A 19674-nucleotide genomic window follows, 5' to 3' on the forward strand; every position below is an offset into this window, starting at 1 on the left:
CGTGTCCAGCTGCCGCCGCCGCCGCCGCCGCTGCTCCTGCTGTCGCTGCTGTGGCTGTCGCCGCCGCCGAGGCTGCGAGCGTCCGGAACCGCGGATGGCGATCTCTTGAGATGGCTGGCCATCTGGCTTAAGGCGGCGGGGCAGGAGGCGGGGGAGGCGGAGATCCGGAGGGGGCGGGAGGGAGGGGAGGAGGAGGCGGGGGCGATCGGCTGGCAGGGGGAGACCGAGCGAGCGATGGAGCTGAACCTCGACGGACTGGGCAACCTCCACCAAGCCGGGGAGCTCTTAAGCCCCGCCGGGGCGCACGCCAGGCAGCCGCCGCCTCCCCCGCCGCCGCCCCCGCCGCCGCCGTCGACACACCGCAACTTGGTCTCTTCGCACGGGCGGCCGGCCATGGTCTCGAGCATGGCGTCCATCCTGGACGGGGCGGGCGACTACCGGGCCGAGCACAGCCTGGGCGCCCCGCTGCACCCGGCCATGAGCATGGCCTGCGAGTCGCCCTCGGGCATGAGCACTTACACCACGCTGACGCCGCTGCAGCACCTGCCGCCCATCTCCACCGTCTCGGAGAAGTTTCCCCACCCGCACCACCACCACCACCACCACCACCACCACCACCACCCGCCGCACCAGCGCCTGGCCGGCAACGTCAGCGGCAGCTTCGCCCTCATGCGCGAGGAGCGCAGCCTGGCCGCCTCCATGGGCAACCTCTACGGCCACTACCCCAAAGACATGCCCGCCATGGGGCAGCCCCTCTCGCCCCTCGCCAACGGGCTGGGCGGCCTCCACAACGGGCAGCAGTCCCTGGCCCCCTACGGGCCCGGCGGCCACCTGGCCGGCGACAAGCTCCTCTCGCCCAACGGCTTCGAGCCGCACCTCCTCTCCCGCAGCGAGGAGCACCTGGCTCGGGGGCTGGGCGCGCCGGGCGCCGGTATGATGCCCGCCCTCAACGGCCTGCACCCGCACGCCCACCCGCACGGCCAGGCCAACGGCTCGCTGCTGGCCGAGCGGGAGCGGCAGGGCTCGGCGGCGGGCTCGGCGGCGGGCGGCGGCGGCGGCGGCGGGGCCGGGCAGGTGGAGGAGATCAACACCAAGGAGGTGGCGCAGCGCATCACGGCCGAGCTGAAGCGCTACAGCATCCCGCAGGCCATCTTCGCCCAGCGGATCTTGTGCCGCTCGCAGGGCACCCTCTCCGACCTGCTGCGGAACCCCAAGCCCTGGAGTAAACTCAAGTCCGGCCGAGAGACCTTCCGCAGGATGTGGAAATGGCTGCAGGAGCCCGAGTTCCAGCGCATGTCCGCCCTCAGGCTGGCCGGTAAGGGGCTGGGCGGGGGGCGAAGCGCCGGGCTGCGGGGCGCGGACCGAGAGGCGCGCGGGCCGAGCCAACCCGCCGGGCTGGACGCAGCCGGCTTGGGCAGGCGGGCAGCAAGGAGCAGGGTAAGCCGCCTGCTCCTCCGGGAGCAGGAAGCCGAGAAGGAGCGGAGGGAGGGCGGCGCGGCGCGGCGCGTGGCTTTGCGGGTCAGGAGCGGGGCCCCGCTGAGCAGCCCCGCGCAGATCGCGGCGCGGATGCCGGGTGGCCGAGGCGGCCAGGGCACTTTCGCCTCCGTCCAACACGCAAAAGCCTTTGTTTTGGCAGTTCGGCCGACCCTTTGCTGACCCTCCTCAAGGAATGTCTCTGTGTGCGTGCGTGTGTGTGTATGTGTGCCGTATGCCGATCCACCGGGCGCGCACTGCGTCGGGATCGATTATTGCTAGATCTCTATCAAATCTCTCTCTCCGCCGCATCCCCGTCTTTTTCTCTCCCTTGTCCCTTCGGCTGGGGTCTCCCAAGGCGCTTGGCGTTCCTTGCCAGGCGAGAATGCCAGGGAGGACCATCTGATCGCGCAAGTGCCAGGCGCTGCACAGCCGAGGAAAGGAGTCCGTCCGCGGGCTCGTCAGCAGACGCCCCCCACATTCCTCCTGTTTAAAATGACAGTGGTTAAAGGCTGACCTGCCCTGCGTGTTTTGAATCCCTCCCGTTCTGTCCGGGGATGGTGGGAGCTGAAAACCAACCCACCTAGATTGGGCCAGGTTAGGGAAGATGGTTGTATGCTGTTGGGCATAAGTGTATAAGTGTATGTATAATATGTCCTATGTATACACGCGTGTAGGCATACACACGCCTACAATACTGGAGGTGTACCTAAAACCTATTGAATGGAAGGCTCTGCGTGTCTCTTCATCCATCCATCCATCCATCCATCCATCCATCCATCCATCCATCCATCCATTCATCCCCGATTCTTTTTTTCTCTCTGGCTGGGTTTGCACAACACGCTCTGAGGAGGCTAGAACACAGTTGGGTAGCCAGTGGTTCAGTGTGTTGTGGGAACCCAGACATTGTCTTAGCAGGTTGTGCGAATCGGCCATCACCTGGAGCCACTCTTTGGTTTCTTTGTTCGGACACCGCGCGCTCTGTAAAGGCAGCGACAGTTGTGTTTGGCTTTAAGATTTAGCGTGCCGTGTGCGAATCCTGTGCGTGTGTGTGTGTGCGTGTGTGTAGGCGCCCAAATAGGTTGCTCTGCAAAGACTTTGGGGTGTATGTGGCTGATGCAAGCCAAAGCTTCATTGCGCTGCTCTTTCATAAAGCAGCTTCGCTCGCCGAGTAAGCGACAGGATCTCAACTGAGCCGGCTGGTTTTTAAACTTATTTAATGTGCAGCTGGTTTTGTGTTTGTTTCTGTAGTGTGTGTGTGTGCGCGTCCTTACACCTCTTCAGACACGCCTTTGCGATAGGGGGATATTGCGATAGGAGTGCCCTGTGTGCCACCGATTCCCACGTGCCGATTATTTGTGACAGGGAAGGAAGGAAAGAAATCAGATACTTTTTTAAAAAAATCTCTCTTGATAAAAGAGAAGACACGCGCCCCTTGATTTATATTAAGGATTTTTTTTTTCTTTTTGCAACGCTTTGGTTATTAGTGTGATCTTTGATGTGCTTTTTAAAGAGAGAAAAAGGGTTAGTAGCTTTAGTTTTAAAATCCACATTCCAGTATTAGGGGTTAAAGATGGATTGGTGTGCGTGAGAGAGAAGGGTGGAATGGGAATGCCTGTGATAGCCTTAGCAGCCCCTGTTCTCTTTAACACGAATCTCATTTGAGAAATATGCACACTCAGGGTCTGAAATCTCTTGTCTTTCTCTCCCTTCCCCAAACTGGTGGTTGCTCGCTCCTCTGTAGAGAGGAACTGGGAAGAAGAGACAGGAGGCCCTTTAGAATACCCTTTAGGAGTACTTGGAGGAGGAGGAGGAGGAGGAGGAAATAATTCCTGGATTACAAACCCGATTTACCTTTGCTCCCTCTTTCTAACAATGATCAGACAGCAGCTTCTAGGTCATCTAGAAGGGCAGGAGGGCGGTTAGGTGGGCCTATTGTCCATTCACACCTAAGGTATACTGCCCCTGAACATGGGGGCTCCACTGCTTTATCGTATCTAATGGTTGTGGACAGACTGCTCTGTTCTTCCCCAACCTTCTGAAGCTGGGACTCACAGGCCACTTTGGCTTTGGGCAGCGGACTGTGTGATTTCTGTCCTGCTGGGAGAGTCAATGGTCTCCTTTTGTCCCTCCTGAATCTGTTGCCCAGCCGGTTCCTGAGGATGAGCTGGAATTCTTGGGGAATGGGAGCCGGAAATCCCGCCATTTGTCATTTGGAAGCCTAGAGTTGAGAGGTGGAAGCTCTGGGGATCCAGTCCCCTTCTTTCTTGACAGAAACTCCCCTCCCTCCTTAAATGCCTGGTTTTTCGCCCCTGCTTTCCTTGTTGCTTTGAGGGTAGGGTGGAATTTTTTGGCAGGGCAGGACAGCTTTTTTCTTTCTTTCCTTCCTCCAATGCCTAGTTCCTTCCTTCCTTCCTTCCTTCCTTCCTTCCTCCCTCCCCCCCTCCCTCCCCCCCCCCTCTTTCTTGTCTTCCCTTCCCCACTTCCTTTGGTCTCCACTTGCAGGAAAGAGACAAACCTGACCTGATTTTGTTACCCACACACACCAGGCCTGACCACACGCAGCCCTCCAGGTCCAAAGGCCACACTGCCTCTGACCTCTTCCCCCTTCCCCCCCCACCACCTCGCTCTCCCTTTCCTCTTCCTCCAAGTGGATAAGCTTCGTCCTCTGCAGGTTGTGGTTAATGAGCTCTGATGGCACCATCATGGCCACCATCTTGACTTTTTTGATCACAACCACAGACACCCCTGGTCCTTTATTTTACCAATGGCAGCCCTGACCAATTCTCTCTCTCAATACGGAAGGAAAAGAAAATTGAGCTAAAACGAAACAACAACAACATTTTGGCCACTTCTGTTGAGGAGGAAACCAATTCCATTCAGGAGCTGATAGAGAGCCCATTTGGTGTGATTCAATTGGGGGGAAGCACCCCCCCCCCAAGTCTCTAATCAAGAATCTCATCCTGGTCCAAGCAAAGGCTCCTTTGGGGAAATCGGGAAGTGGTGCTTTGACCCTCAGTCTTTCATCCAGGGTTAGCTTTATAATTTAATTACCAACTTACTTATCAATGGGGGGAAAGCAATCTTTTAATGCCATTCTCTGGAGCCTTGTTATTTACCCAGGGAAAGCATGAATTGCCCGGTGGAGGTGGGCCAAAGTCTGCCAACCTTTTCCCAACAGATGCTTCTGGGAAGTCGCAAGCAGGCCAGACAGCCAGAACCTCCCTCCCTTCTTTGTCTTCAGAATGAGATGCCCAGAGATATCTCACGGGATGTTTCATCTTGGCTGGCAATAAATCTTTCCCCCTGCCCCATTTTGCCTCCTGTCCTGGCCTCCAACATTCCCAGCTAGTGTCACGTCTTGTGGCAGTGAGTTCCACCGTTAAGTAATTACTCTTGTCCATATTTCTCCCCTTCTTCCTGCCTTCCTGCCTTCCATTTTATACAACTCAAGGTAGCACACATAATCATGATCATGGATTGATCCCAAGTTCTCCTATTGTAAGGAAAAACACATTTTCTCCCCACCATTCATAAATGCTCTGGTTTAAACAAGAACCCTCAAAAGTATACATTTGAGAGCAACTCAAATAGAAGTAAGGGAAATAACTATGACACAACATCATGACATTATTACTACTACTACTACTACTATTATTATTATTATTATTATTATTATTATTATTATTATTATTCGCTCAACACACTATAATTTATGAGAAAGGCTTTCTTCACACATTAGTTTACCCAGGTCAGGCAACAACATTGTGTCTGCCTTCTCATAACTGCTTAACCTTTACTGGATTTTGGGGTAGATGGGGACAGCTTTTCCATTTGGGCAAACCCGTTCTGTTTGGTTAACGTATGATTCCATGTCATGTGTGAATCAGGAAAATGAGTAAATTCCGGGTTAAGCTGTTGTCGGAAGGGAAGCTCACGGTGCGTCTATGGTGCTAACAAGTGTGAACAATTGTGAAGAATTTCTGCAGGAAAACCACCAGCCTTACACGGAGGCTTGATCTAAAACGCCAGCCAGGGATTCCTTATCTTTCTCTAGAAAATAAATCTTCTCGAGGATAAATGGAGAAGTTGGGTGTCTTAGGTTTGGTGCATTTCCCAGGCAACCTTCCCCAACCTAGTGTCCAAGTGGGTTGGACTACAACTGCCATTTTCTCCAGCCTGCAACGACTTGGCACCTTATCTGGTTTGTGAACAGAATTTTCGTTTTCCTCCTTTCCTTCACTCACCCCCTAATCGATAACACAGCCGATTAACTCCATACCCACATTCTCCCTCTCCCCTTTCCTGCCTTTGTCTTCTCCTGTCAACGCTCCACCGTCTCTTTCCTCCTCTGATCCCTCTGATCTGGGGGCGGGGGGGGGGGGACCATCCTATCAAGGTGTATCCATAGCTTTCTCTTTGCCCTGTTAGAACCAAGAAAATACAGACAGAGGCGCGTGGACTCCAATATAAATCTGGCTCTACCCAGACCCCTGATTCTCCCTTTCATTTGTTCTCGTTCTTTCCTCCCGCAATTCAGTTGGTAAGTTTTTGGGGAAGGAGAGCTTTCCTTTAATTCTGAGGTGTAGCCGGATTATACGTGGAGGGTGGGGGGGGGGAGTAAGAAGGGAGTAAAGATGAGGACTTGAAATTATGTTTATCTATTGCATAATTGTCACCCAGCCATCATCAATGAAGGAGGGGCAGACTCGAGTGTCCTAAAGTAGAAACCCCTAGGACATCAAAGGCAGGGTCATTCAACTCCTTCCAGGCAGGTAACTCTCTATAGGATTACATCCATCCTTGACAAAAATGTAAAAGCCCAAAGGAGGATGACTGAACAATGAAAACCATGGGTTACAACCAAATATATACAGCGAGCAATAGCAATTAACCCTTGGCTGCAGTCAATATGGTGGGTGTCAAAGAAAAGTGATACCTGAGATTTTCTAAAAGAAACAAGAGTGGGAGACAGACACAGAGAGAATTCAGATTTAAAAGTCAGCGGGGATCACCTTAAAATCTCAGATTTTAAGGACAGCATTATTTGCACACTTAAATTTGTGGGATTCGACACACTCCAATGCTGGTCCAGTCCTGCCTGCTGCTAAGAAAAGGAGCTGAATATTCTCGGCCCTGAATGAAACAAGATTCCCCGTTGGTTCAAAGCAGGCTTCCTTAAATATGGCTGCCCTGAATTCAGCGAGATCTCCTTTGAAGCTGGAGCCTGTAACCTTTTAAGTAGTTTCTTCCGTTTCATCCTCAAAAATATCATTTGAAACGGATCAATTACCTTTCAATAGGGCTTTCTTAAACTGTCTTGTCACGCTCAGGTGGTAAAAGAGAACTAAATAAAGCCAATACTGACATCAGTTACTTATTCCCAGGTCTTGTGTACAATTTAGAAAGACAGTTCAGTCAGGATAATGAATATAAATGTAAAGCTGATATTAACGCTGTACCTAAAATGAAGCCCAGAACTAGCACATAATCCGTAACGGCCCTTCAAGATACCAATAATTCACTAGATGAAAATAATTACAGGAAAAGGAATGCACGGCCGTTCTCAGCACAGTTAAACCTACTGTACAGATCTCAACATCTGCATCCCCCAATGAGCTGTAAGCCGCTTCGTTTCGGGCAGCCACAGGCCCAGCACAGAGCTTTCCCCGTGATGGGACTGCTTCTGGTCTTCCAAGGCTTCCCACAGTCCATGGGGAAAAGAGTTTCTTGAAAATGGGAGGACAGGAATTAGGAACTCGGTCTCTTTGCTCCCCAGACCAATTTGAGGTCACCCCAATCACCTGTTTGTTAGAATGGATACTCCCAGGATGGTGAACATGACACCCCTTCTCTCTTTGATCCCACAACAACCTTGCGAGGTAGACTGGGCTGAACATGAGGGACTGGCTCAAAGTCACCTAGTGAACTTTTGTGTCAGAGAGGGAGGGTCTCCCTGTTCTAGGCCAACACCTCAACTATTTCACTGCAGGGGCTTGGCTGTACCACACCCCCCACCTTCCCAGGGTCCTGTCTTTAATGCAAAGGGAAAGCATCGTGCTGGGGCCAACCGTCCTGTTCATGCTCAGAATTGTTGACCATGATGCAACGAGCCAGTTGCAAGTTTGGGAGGCATGCCATAGGGTGTTTAACGTATATATGCCAAGAGATTTGTAATATTAATCTCTCCTTGGGTTCTATTGTCCTTCTGCAACAATAGAAAGATGGCTGGGTGTGGAGTTGAAGGTGACTTCTTCTTAGAGCTAGCAAAGGCAACCCACAGACTCCTGTGAGTCCACAGCCTAATTTTTTCCCCAGGGACTATCTCCAGCACAGCTTTATCCAACCTGGTGCCCACCAGATAAGTTGGTTATGTAGTCACACGTACAGAGAAGCTGTTGGGATATTGTTCAGTAAGGTGTCTAGAGAGGTGTGCATGTTGATGTGCAAAGGCAGTGTTTTTTCTGTAAAGTAAATCAGAGTGCTGTTTCCTGCTTGTCACTTGGAATATTACACTTGTTAAATGTATAACACAGTGTTTCTCAACCTTGGCAGCTTTCAGATGGGTGGACCAACTCCCAGAATTCCCCAGCCAGCATGGCTGGCTGGGGAATTCTGGGAGTTGAAGTCCACCCATCTGAAAGTTGCCAAGGTTGAGAAGCACTGGTATAACAAGAATTACAACCCATGGAAGAACCCCTTTCCTAGGAGTCATCCAGCTGTGGATATTCGTGATAGGAAGGATGCCAAGGCAATACAAGGACTCATGCAGAGATGCAACAGGACACCTCTTCCAATGTGGAGCTAATCACTGTGCTGTCCTTTTCTGCCATAGTATTGAACGATGCCCTTACACCCATGAACATAAAAGGTACAGTGGAATTAATAAACTGCTGCTCATTCAGGCTGGTTGGAAGCTCAGATTATGTATCTAGAAAGAGATTCGCAGGGCTCTCTCCCTGTTTTGTGGGTGCCTTCCAGAGGTCTGCATCTACACAACAGCTGAACTCTAAACCTAGCTTAACAAAACACGATTGCTGGGTTTAACCTATTATGTAGTGCTTAAAAATAGTATGAGTTAGATGATGGTTTGTTTCATGTAACTTGCTAAGACAATGCCAGAGTTCTCATGACAGCCAAATACGATTGACCAACCATGTTATGTCTTGGTACAGCCTGTTGTGTGAACCCCAACCACGGCTTCTGTTCAGAGTGAGAAAGGCTGGCTGCATTTTTTAACGAGACTAGTTGAAGATCTAGCTGATGCATTTGCACCGTGTGTTAAGCCTACGTCATTTTAAACTGTATGATAGCCTGTTGTGCGAACCAGTCGCTAGTTTGGAGCATTGTGCAATCCATAAAATGGGTTAATTCTGTAACCAAGTTAGGTCATTGATGCATGGAAGAAGCAACAATATCAGATAAGAGTCTCTCTGGGATTAGTTTCCCTGATTTGAGGAATGAGGAACAACCATCAATAGTGATTCCACTGGAGTTTCACCAGCACTTCTGTCCAAACAATGTGAAACCAATTTGTGCTAGCTCCCTCCTAACAGGAATATCTGCAGGATGTGGTCAAAAAAGTCAAGATGGCAGTCAACATAGTGCGATCACTGCAGTGATCGCACCATTGTGGTCTCCACCTTTACTTTTTTGACCACACCCTGCAGACACCCCTGTTAGGAGAAGCCAATGGTAGAATTTCAAAGCATCTATCTTCAGCACCAAGAGAATGCAAAGCAGTCTAGAGTCCTCCAGTTTCACACATAACAGCTTATATCAGTGTTTTTCAAACTTGGCAACTTTAAGATGTGTGGACTTCAACTCCCAGAATTCCCCAGCCAGCATGGCTGGCTGGGGAATTCTGGGAGTTGAAGTCCACACATCTTAAAGTTGCCAAGTTTGAAAAACACTGCCTTACATGCTTGCCATTCATTCACATAACACATTTCCTAGAAGTGGGGAGGGGGCTAATGACATCTGAGTTACCCACCAGACCATCCTCCCTCATTTTACATGACTTCTATCTCATAAACCAAAGAACTCTAGATGGAGTCACCTAGAGACCATGGAGTAAAAATCTTCAGACTTTTAGGCTTCAGACAGTGCTTACAGAAACCCACTCAAAAATAAGTCCCAGGATTTACTAGGATGTATTTGTAACAAATGTGAACAGGATTGGTAATTCCAAGGTTTGTCTCTATCGTGGATGGAAGTATGGACTTTAAGCTCTTCTGTGGCGCTTACCCTTGTATTTGTTAAATTTATTATTTTTATATTTATTCTTCGAGTTATCTTTATTATATAGCATTGTATTCACTATCACCCATAACAGGTGGAAATAAATCCCATAATTTATAGTAGAGCATATCTTTCTGATATATTGTGAAGCTTGGGAAATAATGGTATAAAGATGCTGTAAATGAATAAATGTTACTTATATGTTTATACTGCATACACAGACATAATTTATTTTGATATATATACAGAGAGGCATGTATATTTCTTTATATATGTTTGTGTACATAAGGTGCATGAAACATGTATGAATCTCAGAAATATCTAAATCATAGTTGCTGTCTCTTTAGAATATTTTTAGGAGAAGGAATGTCTTTTGTGAAGTGTGGTGGCTTAGACAACTGCAGGACTTACCTTTAATTCTACTTATTTTACTAATCGTATGGATGTGGTAGACTCTTCATTTTAAATAAAAGGATGCAGAGCTAGACCAGAATTGGTGTGTGAAAGATATGAAAAAGAGAATGCATGCACACACAGAAAGAGATCAATAGGAAGGCAAGAAGAAGAGATTGGTGAAAAAGAGAAGAGGGAGGAGAGGAGGAAAAAAATCTTTCAGCACGCACACATAGACCAGCCAGGCTTTCCTAAAGTAATTTATGTAGAAGCAATCCACATTGATTGTAGCGGAATTTATTTAACTACTGTGGTGAGGAGGTGGTGCGAGAGAGCAAGCAAGCGTCGTGCCTCGCTGTTAACCACGTTTGGCTAATCGGGAGTTCGTAGGCCGCAGTGCAAGCGAACCAATCTGACGCAAGGCAATATATAAAAAGTGGTTCTTAGAAATGAGATGGGGCTAGGTGGGAAAAGAAACAGCCATTGATTTAGCTAGGAGACTCCGTGTGTTAGAGAGGAAGGAAGGAAGGAAGGAAGGAAGGAAGGAAGGAAGGAAGGAAGGAAGGAAGGAAGGAAGGAAGGAAGGAAGGAAGGAAGGGAATCAGAAAAGAGGAAGGGAAGAAAGATGGAAGGAAGAAAAGGAATCAGAAAAGAGGAAGGGAAGAAAGATGGAAGGAAAAGTTAGGAAAGGAAAGGAAAGGAAAGGAAAGGAAAGGAAAGGAAAGGAAAGGAAAGGAAAGGAAAGGAAAGGAAAGGAAAGGAAAGGAAAGGAAAGGAAAGGAAATTTGTTACAGAAAAAGAAATAAGAGATAATAGAAAGGATGGGAAAAGGTTATGAACGGGAGAAGAGAATGGATTTATAGATAAGAAGGAAGAGAGTGAGGGAGAGAGGAAGGAAGGAAGGAAGGAAGGAAGGAAGGAAGGAAGGAAGGAAGGAAGGAAGGAAGGAAGGAAGGAAGGAAGGAAGGAAGGAAGGACGGACGGACGGACCCCGGTCATTCCTCCGGCCCCCCGTTTTCCTCTCTTCCCTCCTCTAGAAGCGCCGCCGCTTCGCCCGCGCTTGGCTTTCCCGAGTCCCGAAGCACCTTCCAAGGCGCGCCGAGCTGAGCCAGGACCGGCCGAGGGCGGCTGAGGACTTGGGCGGCGGGGCGCGCTGGCCCGGCGGCGCTTCTTCGGGCTGGCCTCCCTTTTCTTCCAGGTGTCTCGCGCGGGAATTATTTATGGGGGCGAAGCGTGTTCCCTCGGCATACGTGTTCAGAGTGATGCCGGTGGTGTTTAATTAGGGCGGGCGAGTGGCATCTTTTAGTTCCAGTCGATGCCCTATTGAAAAGCCGTTAATAGCATGCAAATTGTCCCCCAGCCTTTACAAGGTTCTGGTAAATAAAGATTTAAACACTCGCCACAATTGGCTCTTTAAGTACCCCCGTTGTTCACTCTAATTGACCGTCCTGTTTTATTTCCGATGCTGCTAAATAAATAATAATTTAAAAGGTGGAGAGAAAAGCGGGGAGGGGGGCCCACAATAACCACGAGGAAAAAGAAGCCGCTCATGATCCAAACAGACTGGAGAAATTCGAGGCGACCGGAGGGATTTCGAACACACACGCGCACACGCACACACACCGAGCCTCAAGTTTCTGCCTGGATTCAAGAAACCCTCCTACCCACTTTATTCTTGACTAGTTGTGGTCCTATCAACTTGTTGGGAGAATTAACTACACGGTTCACCCACTCCGGGGCATTAAAATAAAAAGTTGGGGGGGAGGGAACTGCATCGGTTCACAGGATTCCTTCCGTTCTAATATTAGGCCCGGGAGCGAGCAAATGTGAATACTGTATTATTTCTGTATTTGTATCGGGATAATACATAGTTCCGCCTTGCAATCCCTGGCCCCAGAGAGGCGCAACTTTTTCTCGGCCAGAATCACGATTCGAAACGAACGAGTGGGGTCGGGGCAAAGAAACCAAATTTGAATTCATCCACAGGTAATTAAAATTAAGTAGAGAGCGCATGCAGGCTCGCCAGGTTTATTCAAGGTGAAACATTACAACTCCGTGCTAATTTGCGGAAAGTTTTGGACCCCGAATTTTGCACGTTTGAAGGATGGGATCTCCCGGTCGACCAACCCAGAAGCTGCATTTCTTGGTTCACTTCCCGGAAAGATCGCTGCGACTGGGTCAGATTTACTAGGAAGCAAAATTGGGTTGCATCCTTTGCAAGCCAATTTGGGCTCCAGGCTCACATTTTTAGGACCACACTTTTCACATCCCCAAACTGGCAGCTGCTTGTTTGAAGCCTGAGATTGCATTTCTCCACCCACATACTTGGGCACAAAAGAGGCTTACTTTCTAACAGAAAAACAGAGCCAAACAGAGCTCCTCTCACAGCAAGAAGTTTGGGTGAAAAAGCAAAAAAAAAAAGTGTCTACTTTTCTTAAAAACGTTATTTCCCCATCTCTTTTCAGGAAAAAAAATTGCCTGAATTTGTCTGGATGATACCCACCCCACCGTGTTATATTTATCTAGTTTTGACAGGGATGGAATGGTTTGAAAATTGAATGACTGACGTGAAAGGGAAGAAAAATGGGCAATTGCTGATTAACAGAATGATTTTTAAATATTTTAAATAGTGAATTAAGCCCTGATTTGGGTGCCGATGCTTGGACTTTTACGGAATTTCTCCTGGATAGTGTTTTAAAAAGTCACATGCGGTTTGAGATTATATTCACTAAAAAGAATAAAGGATCAAACACAAAATAAAATTGAGGCAAAATATACTGCCCTCCTTCCTTCGTCTGCAATTTTCCTGGCCGACCTCCCTTTCTTGCAGTCTCAATGGACTAAAGCAGGCACTTCAAGAACGTGAAATATAGGAGGCACCTGGTTCCAGTTCCTCCCCAGATGGAGAAAAGGTTGTCTGTATCTGGATGTCAGGCAGCTTTCTTAATTATCCCAGTCCCACCCGTGCATCTCCCTTCCGACCAAATGCAACCACAGGGTCTTAGGGATGCTTCAGAGGGAATTTTTGTTCTGGAAACCCATTTGCAAAGGTTCCTGACTGATGCCTGCTTCTGCCTCTGCAAAAGACATATTTCTGAAAATGTGGTGGACCTTTGTTATTTCCCTCTTTTCTTAGACCCATTTGGGAAGTCAAATTAAATTTCCTTATTTTATAGTCAAATCAATTTATTTTATTTTATTGTTTTATTTTATCTCCCTCCTCCTCTCTCTCTTTCACTCTCAACCAGTCTATCTTCCTACCATCCATGCCTCCCCTTCGCCTGCCTTCCCACCCTCCCCTCGGTCTGGGCCTTTTCTTCCTTTTCTCCATCCTCTCCCCGCAACTACCTACTACAGACTTGCCTTCAGAAGATATCACAGACGGAGAGCCCCACCACTCGGATGAGTCAAAGGCCCTAAAAATGCTGAGCCCTCCTTCCCCCACCCCACCCCACCCCACCCCAAAACTTTAGAATTTGAAAGACCACCCCTGACCTCAGTCTGCTTCTAAATAAATGCGTTTAGGACTGACTGTTGAGGAAAAGGTGCGTCTACGCGAGGGTGGTGTCAAAAGTCTGACTTTTAAAATACTTTCATTTTTTATCGTATCCCCCCCAATACACTTATCCACACACAGACATGTTAAGTCAATGCAATCACTGAGCCACAAACTTGGGTGAATCCAGCCCCTGTGGATAGTTTATCCTGCCCTTTGTCCTCCCAACCCAGAAAATTGGGTTAATTGAATAAGCCACGGTTAAATTAAGCATGACATGCGAACACGGTCTCCTTGGTACGTTTCTACCTAGGCGCGCTTTCCCCGGAATAGGCCTCTTGAATGCAACGGGAGTGAACTTTGAGCACAGCGATGCGGGGGCGGGCAGCTCCTCGGGGTATTTCCCCCCACACCGAGAATGGGGCTTTCTTGGGGCGGAAGTGCCCGAGATTGCTGAAAACGCCCTTCTCGGCAGCCCATTTCCTGCGCAGCAAGACCCATACCACCCGGCGTTCACAATTTCCTACGTGGGTCTGTGGAGATCCTGTAGGCTAAAAACCAGCGGGGTTACGCTCACAAAATGTGTTGAATCTGTGCTACCAGAAGGCATTCATTTTCAGGCGCCTCCATCTTATAGCGCGGGTAGAATGAGGTATTACTATTTTATTTCCCTGGACTGCCAATTCTCTATTTATTTTGTTGTTTTTTGCTGGTTTTAATTGTTGTTAGCCAACCAGAGTCACTAGTTTGAGATGGGAGGCCGTATAATGGAAACCGAATGAATGAATACTGACTTTCCCTACAGTAATAGTGGGAAAGCAATCTTACCTACAAGAAGCCTACACAGGCCAGACTGCTTAGGAGTTAAGTCCGCTGACTTTCGTAGGACGAGCTCAATTCAGAAAATGTGAACGCAATTGCACAGCGAAGGTCGCGAGAAAGCAATGCTGATAATATCGTGTTCATTCTCTTGAAACTGCAGGAAGTAAAACACTACCGGTTGACGTGACACCCTACCGTTGCTACTATGAAGGGCTACTACTATCACTAATAGAAAGTGTATATCTCCCTAACGGGAAATCAGACGGCACTGAATTGGGTTAGCACCCGGCTAAGGTTTCATTCGATTGGCATTTATCGCTTATTTACTTGGGACTAAATGCCAATTAAATCGCAGATAGGATCGAGGGAGCCATGGCCGGAGGGTGGGGCACTGAGGGTTAAATGGAAAGAGAGCAAAATAAATCTGTAGAGTATTTGGAATTCACAGGAATTCACAGGAATCCGGTATCACATCTTTTGGAAATATCGCAATAATGTTAAAAATCAGAAAGAATCTGGTAGCACTTTGTAAGACGACTAAGTTTCATTATAAGACAGTTACAACAAGTATGAACCTTATGACTTATAATGAAATGTTTCATCTTGAAAGATGCTACTAGCCGCTTTCTGATTTTTGGCTACTATAGAGGAACAAGACTTTCCTACATGCCTGCAATAATGTTAAGGGATCTGGAGACAAGGATTTGCTTTTTTAAAAAAATGAAAATGAAAAGGGGGTTCTTAAAAAATAACCTTGTAAGAACAAAAAAATCTCCCAATCTATTGCATAGTACAGGAATAAGATAAACAGTTCTTATACAGGCCGATTCAGAAGTCGGTGGACTGCTGGTAGCAGAGAATCAGAGACAAAATTAAGGACAGCCGGATAGGGGCGCCTTTTCTATTTCCAAACTCCCAATTTTAACAGGCGAGCACCGCGTCAAAGCTTTTCGTGAACTTAAACAAAACGTTCACACGCATATCTTCAGCCTTTCTTTCTTCTTCCTCATCCGGCTAAAATATGGGAGATCTCGTTCTTCCAGACACTCTTCGCCGCCGGGGATTTACTCCCGAGTAGTAGTAGGAAAGCCAGGTCCGCTGGGCCGTTCGTTCCTTTTCGATGCCCCCCTCCCAGAAATCCGGCCTTTCTGTGCGGTCTCCAAGGCGCGGGCCGCCGGCTCCGCAGGTGAGTTGTGCTACAAGACCCCCGCTGGGCTGGAGGGACGCTGGCATCATTCCCAGCGTGCCCGGCGATTGCTTCTCTGGCTGAGGATGATGGCAGTTGTAGTCCAGAGGGCCCCAAGTTGCGGAGAGAGAGGGAGAGAGAACGAACGAAAGAAAGACGTACGGAGGGAAGGAGGGAAAAAGAAAAGGCGTATCTCTCTCTCAGAGAAAGAGGGAATGTCCTGAATGAGATAAGGAAGGAATGGGAAGGAAGTCAAAGAAAGAAACGGAGAGAAGTGACGAGCAGGAGGGCCGGGTGGGGGTGGGGAGAAAGAGTGGTCCAACTAACTCGGCGCAGGGGAAGCCAGACTTTGCTCTGGCCCCTTCTGGGGGTCCGTCCCTGCGCGGTACGAGAGCCAGAGTCGGACTTTCTGGTTTAGCTGGGGGGGGGGGGCGGGGACGGAGGGAAGCCGCGCTGCAGAAGGCCGACCGCGGGGGAGGCGACGGGTGAATCCTGCCGGAAAGGGCTCCGCTCTTCCTCCTTGGGCGCCTTTTGTGTCCGGAGACCCGCGCACCCCTGCGGAGGGACACGTGCGGAGGGGAAGGGGATGGAAGTATTGGGGGGGGGCAGAATAGAACGAGAGGCGGAAGAGCCAAGCTACCCTTTGCGGGAGAGGCGAGAAGAGCGGCGGGTCGCGGGTAGGAAAGCGGAGCTTTAGGAAACGGGGGGGGGGGGGGGGGGAGGCAAGGGGGTTACTCGCTGGGCCCCGTCCCCCCCGATTTTCCCAGAGATCTGCCTCCTCCCCCCCACCCCCCCGGTCTTTCTCCGGGCCGGCGGGGCTCCCATTTGCCTGATTGCATTTAAACGCGTCATTATCCCGGGTGAGGGCGCCCAGGCGTGGGGCGGTTGCTTAGGCCTCCCTAATTCATCAGCGTGTCCCCGATTGATCGATCCATCGATCGATCTCTGGCTTCCTCTCAGCTGCAGCTCTCGTGCCCGCGGCTCCCGGGCCGGCTTGACTCCGGCGAGGGGAGGGGAGGGGAGGGGAGGGGGCGCAGGATGCCCGAAAGCAAGAGGTCCGGGCTGACAAGGAGGCGGCGGGAGGGTCATGTGGAAGGCGGCACTCTGCGTAAGCTCGGGAGGCACGACTGCTTTCGCACCGTGCGCTGAACCATGCGAGTACCATTGGCCCAACATGCCAAGCCTGCGTCGCCTTGGTTTGCTTTTGATAGCTCGCGCCTCCAGTCTATTAGCTTAGTTCAATCTCTGCGGATCCAGAAACGTGAAATCGATAATCAGGTTATGTGGGCTGTGTGAACGCAGCCTTTGAAAGCCGGCCGGGGAAAGGAACACGGCGCCTATTGAGGATGTGTCTTGATTCACGGTCAGGACATTCTCTGGGGGACTTAGCGCCCGGACAAAACCGGGAGGTGCAAAAATCAAGCAAGGAAAAACAAATGAAATTGCAAGGGTCAAGGCAACAGCGCCATTTATTCCCCTTGTAAAGGCTTCCCAGAAAAAGACAAAAATGAGGTGGTATCTGTGCTACCGTTCTAACTTGGAGGTCTTAAGCAAATAAACAAAGGGATATTTTGAAAGTCATATATTTCTCACCAGCCACTGTGCCTGGAATGAAAGGTAGTTTCTTTCAAGGATGAATTCCACCCATCCCTACAAACTGGAAAACTCCCAGGCACAGGTTCAGTCCTATTCCAGCCAGCCAGCCAGCCAGCCAGCCAGCCAGGGTTTCAGCTACTAGGGAAAGACACCACAGCCTTCCTGTTAACCCCCAGGCTGGGTCCAGCTGGGTCCTCTGTAGCTCCTCCATAGATTGAGAGCAGAGTCTTCATCTTTACCTTTCTCTCTTGTGAGTTTCACAGCACTTCCGTTTATAAACAAGACTTAACTTGCAGCACATGATTGATGGTTTTGTACATTTGCCAAGCAATGGCTTAATTAACCACATTGCATTCAATAAGCCACACTTTACTGGGTTCGTGTGACACACCAAACCATTTTTCATGGTTTACAAACTACAGCAGCTGAGTTCATGCAGGTCAAAAGCGAACACATTGAGGCTTAATGTAACGTGTGAGCCTGGCCTCTGTGTTGACACATTTGATCTCTCTTTCCAGCAACATAGTTTGCATGTATAAAAGGTTTCCTGGATGATCAAAAGCTTCCACCACCACAACTATCTGAATTTTTCTTCTCTCTCTCCTTTGCCTTAGAGATTTTAATGCATTTACAGTCAGGTCAATGTTGGTTTTCTGTGCACTTCCAAGAATGGAGCAGAGCATTTAAACTGTTGTTAGGGGCCAGAAGAAGCCTCTGGGGTGAACATGCATCTAGTTGTATCACACAACCATGCTTAATCAGGGCAGTTATGAACCTAATGGCTGCATTAGTATAAATACTGAACTTACTAAGGGTTAGGTTGCTCTCTCTCTTTTTAAAGTGATTTTAATATGTGTCTTGTGTGAACCTAAGCTATGTGGTTAGTTTATAATTCAGCGCATGAAGTTGGGCCAAGTCATAGAAGAAGGGTTTGGGGTGTTTTGTGGGTATTTTTGGCCATTAAGCCAAATCAAGTGCCAAGCAGGGTTCATGATGGTGACACTGGTCCTTGGTTGCTGGCCTGTTAATTAGTCTAAATACAAGTAACAGTGTGGTTACATCAGCCAATTTTCTTAATGGCCCCCCTCGGAATTGCAGAGCTGGGAATCTGGGGCATTGTAGTCCAACACAGAAGCTGCCTTTGCATAAGAGCTCAGTCAGGCCTCTTTAAGACCCAGCAGTTTTGATCATTCAACAAACTAAGCTTGTTGGTTTTAACCCTTGGTTATTTACGGCTTAGCACATTGCACAAAGGCAGCCTATTTGCTTAATTTAGGGTTCTGCGTATGATATGAATCCCCAAAATGAGTTTGTTCAATGACCTAATTAAGCATATTTTGGAAATTCAGACAGGTTTCAGAAAGCTGATCTGTGGACATTGCAAAAGGGGGAAAGATTCAGCTTCCAGGAAAGCAGGGCTGTTGGTTTTTTTTTCTCAAAAAATCAAGATGATAGCTGCAATCATATGATAGAAGTCCCACCCCTTTTTTACAGGCATCACACGTGACTTTGGCATGTGCTTGTAGCTAGTATCTTGACTTTTTTGACCACCCCCTATGGACACCTCTGCAGAAATGTAGCTCTCTGTAGCTCTTCAGGACCACATAATCTGGCCGCATAATCATAGAATCATAGGGTTGAAAATAATCTAGTCAAATAATCTAATATAATTTATTTAGTTGACTGTTACAGCAATAGGCTGTGCTTACGCAACATGCTGAACGTGCTCATGGAATTAGCTTGTTTTTTTAATTCTTTGCACAACATATTGAACCAAAAATTAAGCAAAGGGCCTTGATTTACAGAACACACTAAGCCACATATGTCATATGCACATACACAGACACAAAATGAACAAGTTTAAATCTAGTAAAGTTTAACATATTGTGTGAATGCAATATGCAAAACCTTATTATGCATATTATATGAATACAGATACTGAGTTTTCAGAATTAGGGAATTTCAAATTCTGCTGTTTGTATGGGAGAATTACCTGTATAGCAATATGAATTCAGTCTCAGAGTGAGTATGTTGGGTGGGTTAGTCCATGATGAAGGGTAAATATAGGCATCCTTTGCTTTGGAGTGGGTCAATAGACTTCTGAAGAAATTTCCCATAGTGTTTTGTGCCTGATACATATTAGTTTTATTTCATTATCCGATTTTATTACTACTATTGATGAATAACTAATCATGATTAATCCTCTGTAGAAATCCCCTATAAGGGAAAATGGCTGAATTGCTCTTCCACCCTTTGCTATTTCTCTTCCATTTAAGAAAGCATTCTCATTCAGATGAGGATTCAAGGGAAGTTGAGAGAATATGCTGTCTGTACACGTTCAGACAGTTGCTAGTATACAGTGGGCTTGTACCTCCAAAAAGCTTAAGTCTGCCAGCAGTCAGTTTTCCAGAAAATATAACAAAGAGGCTGATGGGATCTTAAAAACAAACATCTTTATTTTCACATC

General features: G+C 48.3%; 1 protein-coding gene across 1 annotated transcript in view; it reads left to right on the top strand.

Annotated features, from left to right (window-relative positions):
- Positions 1–216: 216 nt before the first annotated feature.
- Positions 217–19674, top strand: part of ONECUT3 (one cut homeobox 3) — a 69357-nt gene continuing 49899 nt past the window's right edge. Inside the window, exon 1 of the mRNA XM_088149499.1 lies at positions 217–1315. Within this exon, the coding sequence (XP_088005625.1) occupies positions 235–1315 (1081 nt within the window). The 5' untranslated portion in view covers positions 217–234. The remainder of the gene's footprint in view (positions 1316–19674) is intronic.

Source organism: Python bivittatus, unplaced genomic scaffold (genome assembly GCF_059951505.1).
Source record: "Python bivittatus isolate LINGU-HERP-01145 unplaced genomic scaffold, Pbiv_v1 ctg000580_np1212, whole genome shotgun sequence".
Lineage (NCBI taxonomy): Eukaryota > Metazoa > Chordata > Lepidosauria > Squamata > Pythonidae > Python > Python bivittatus.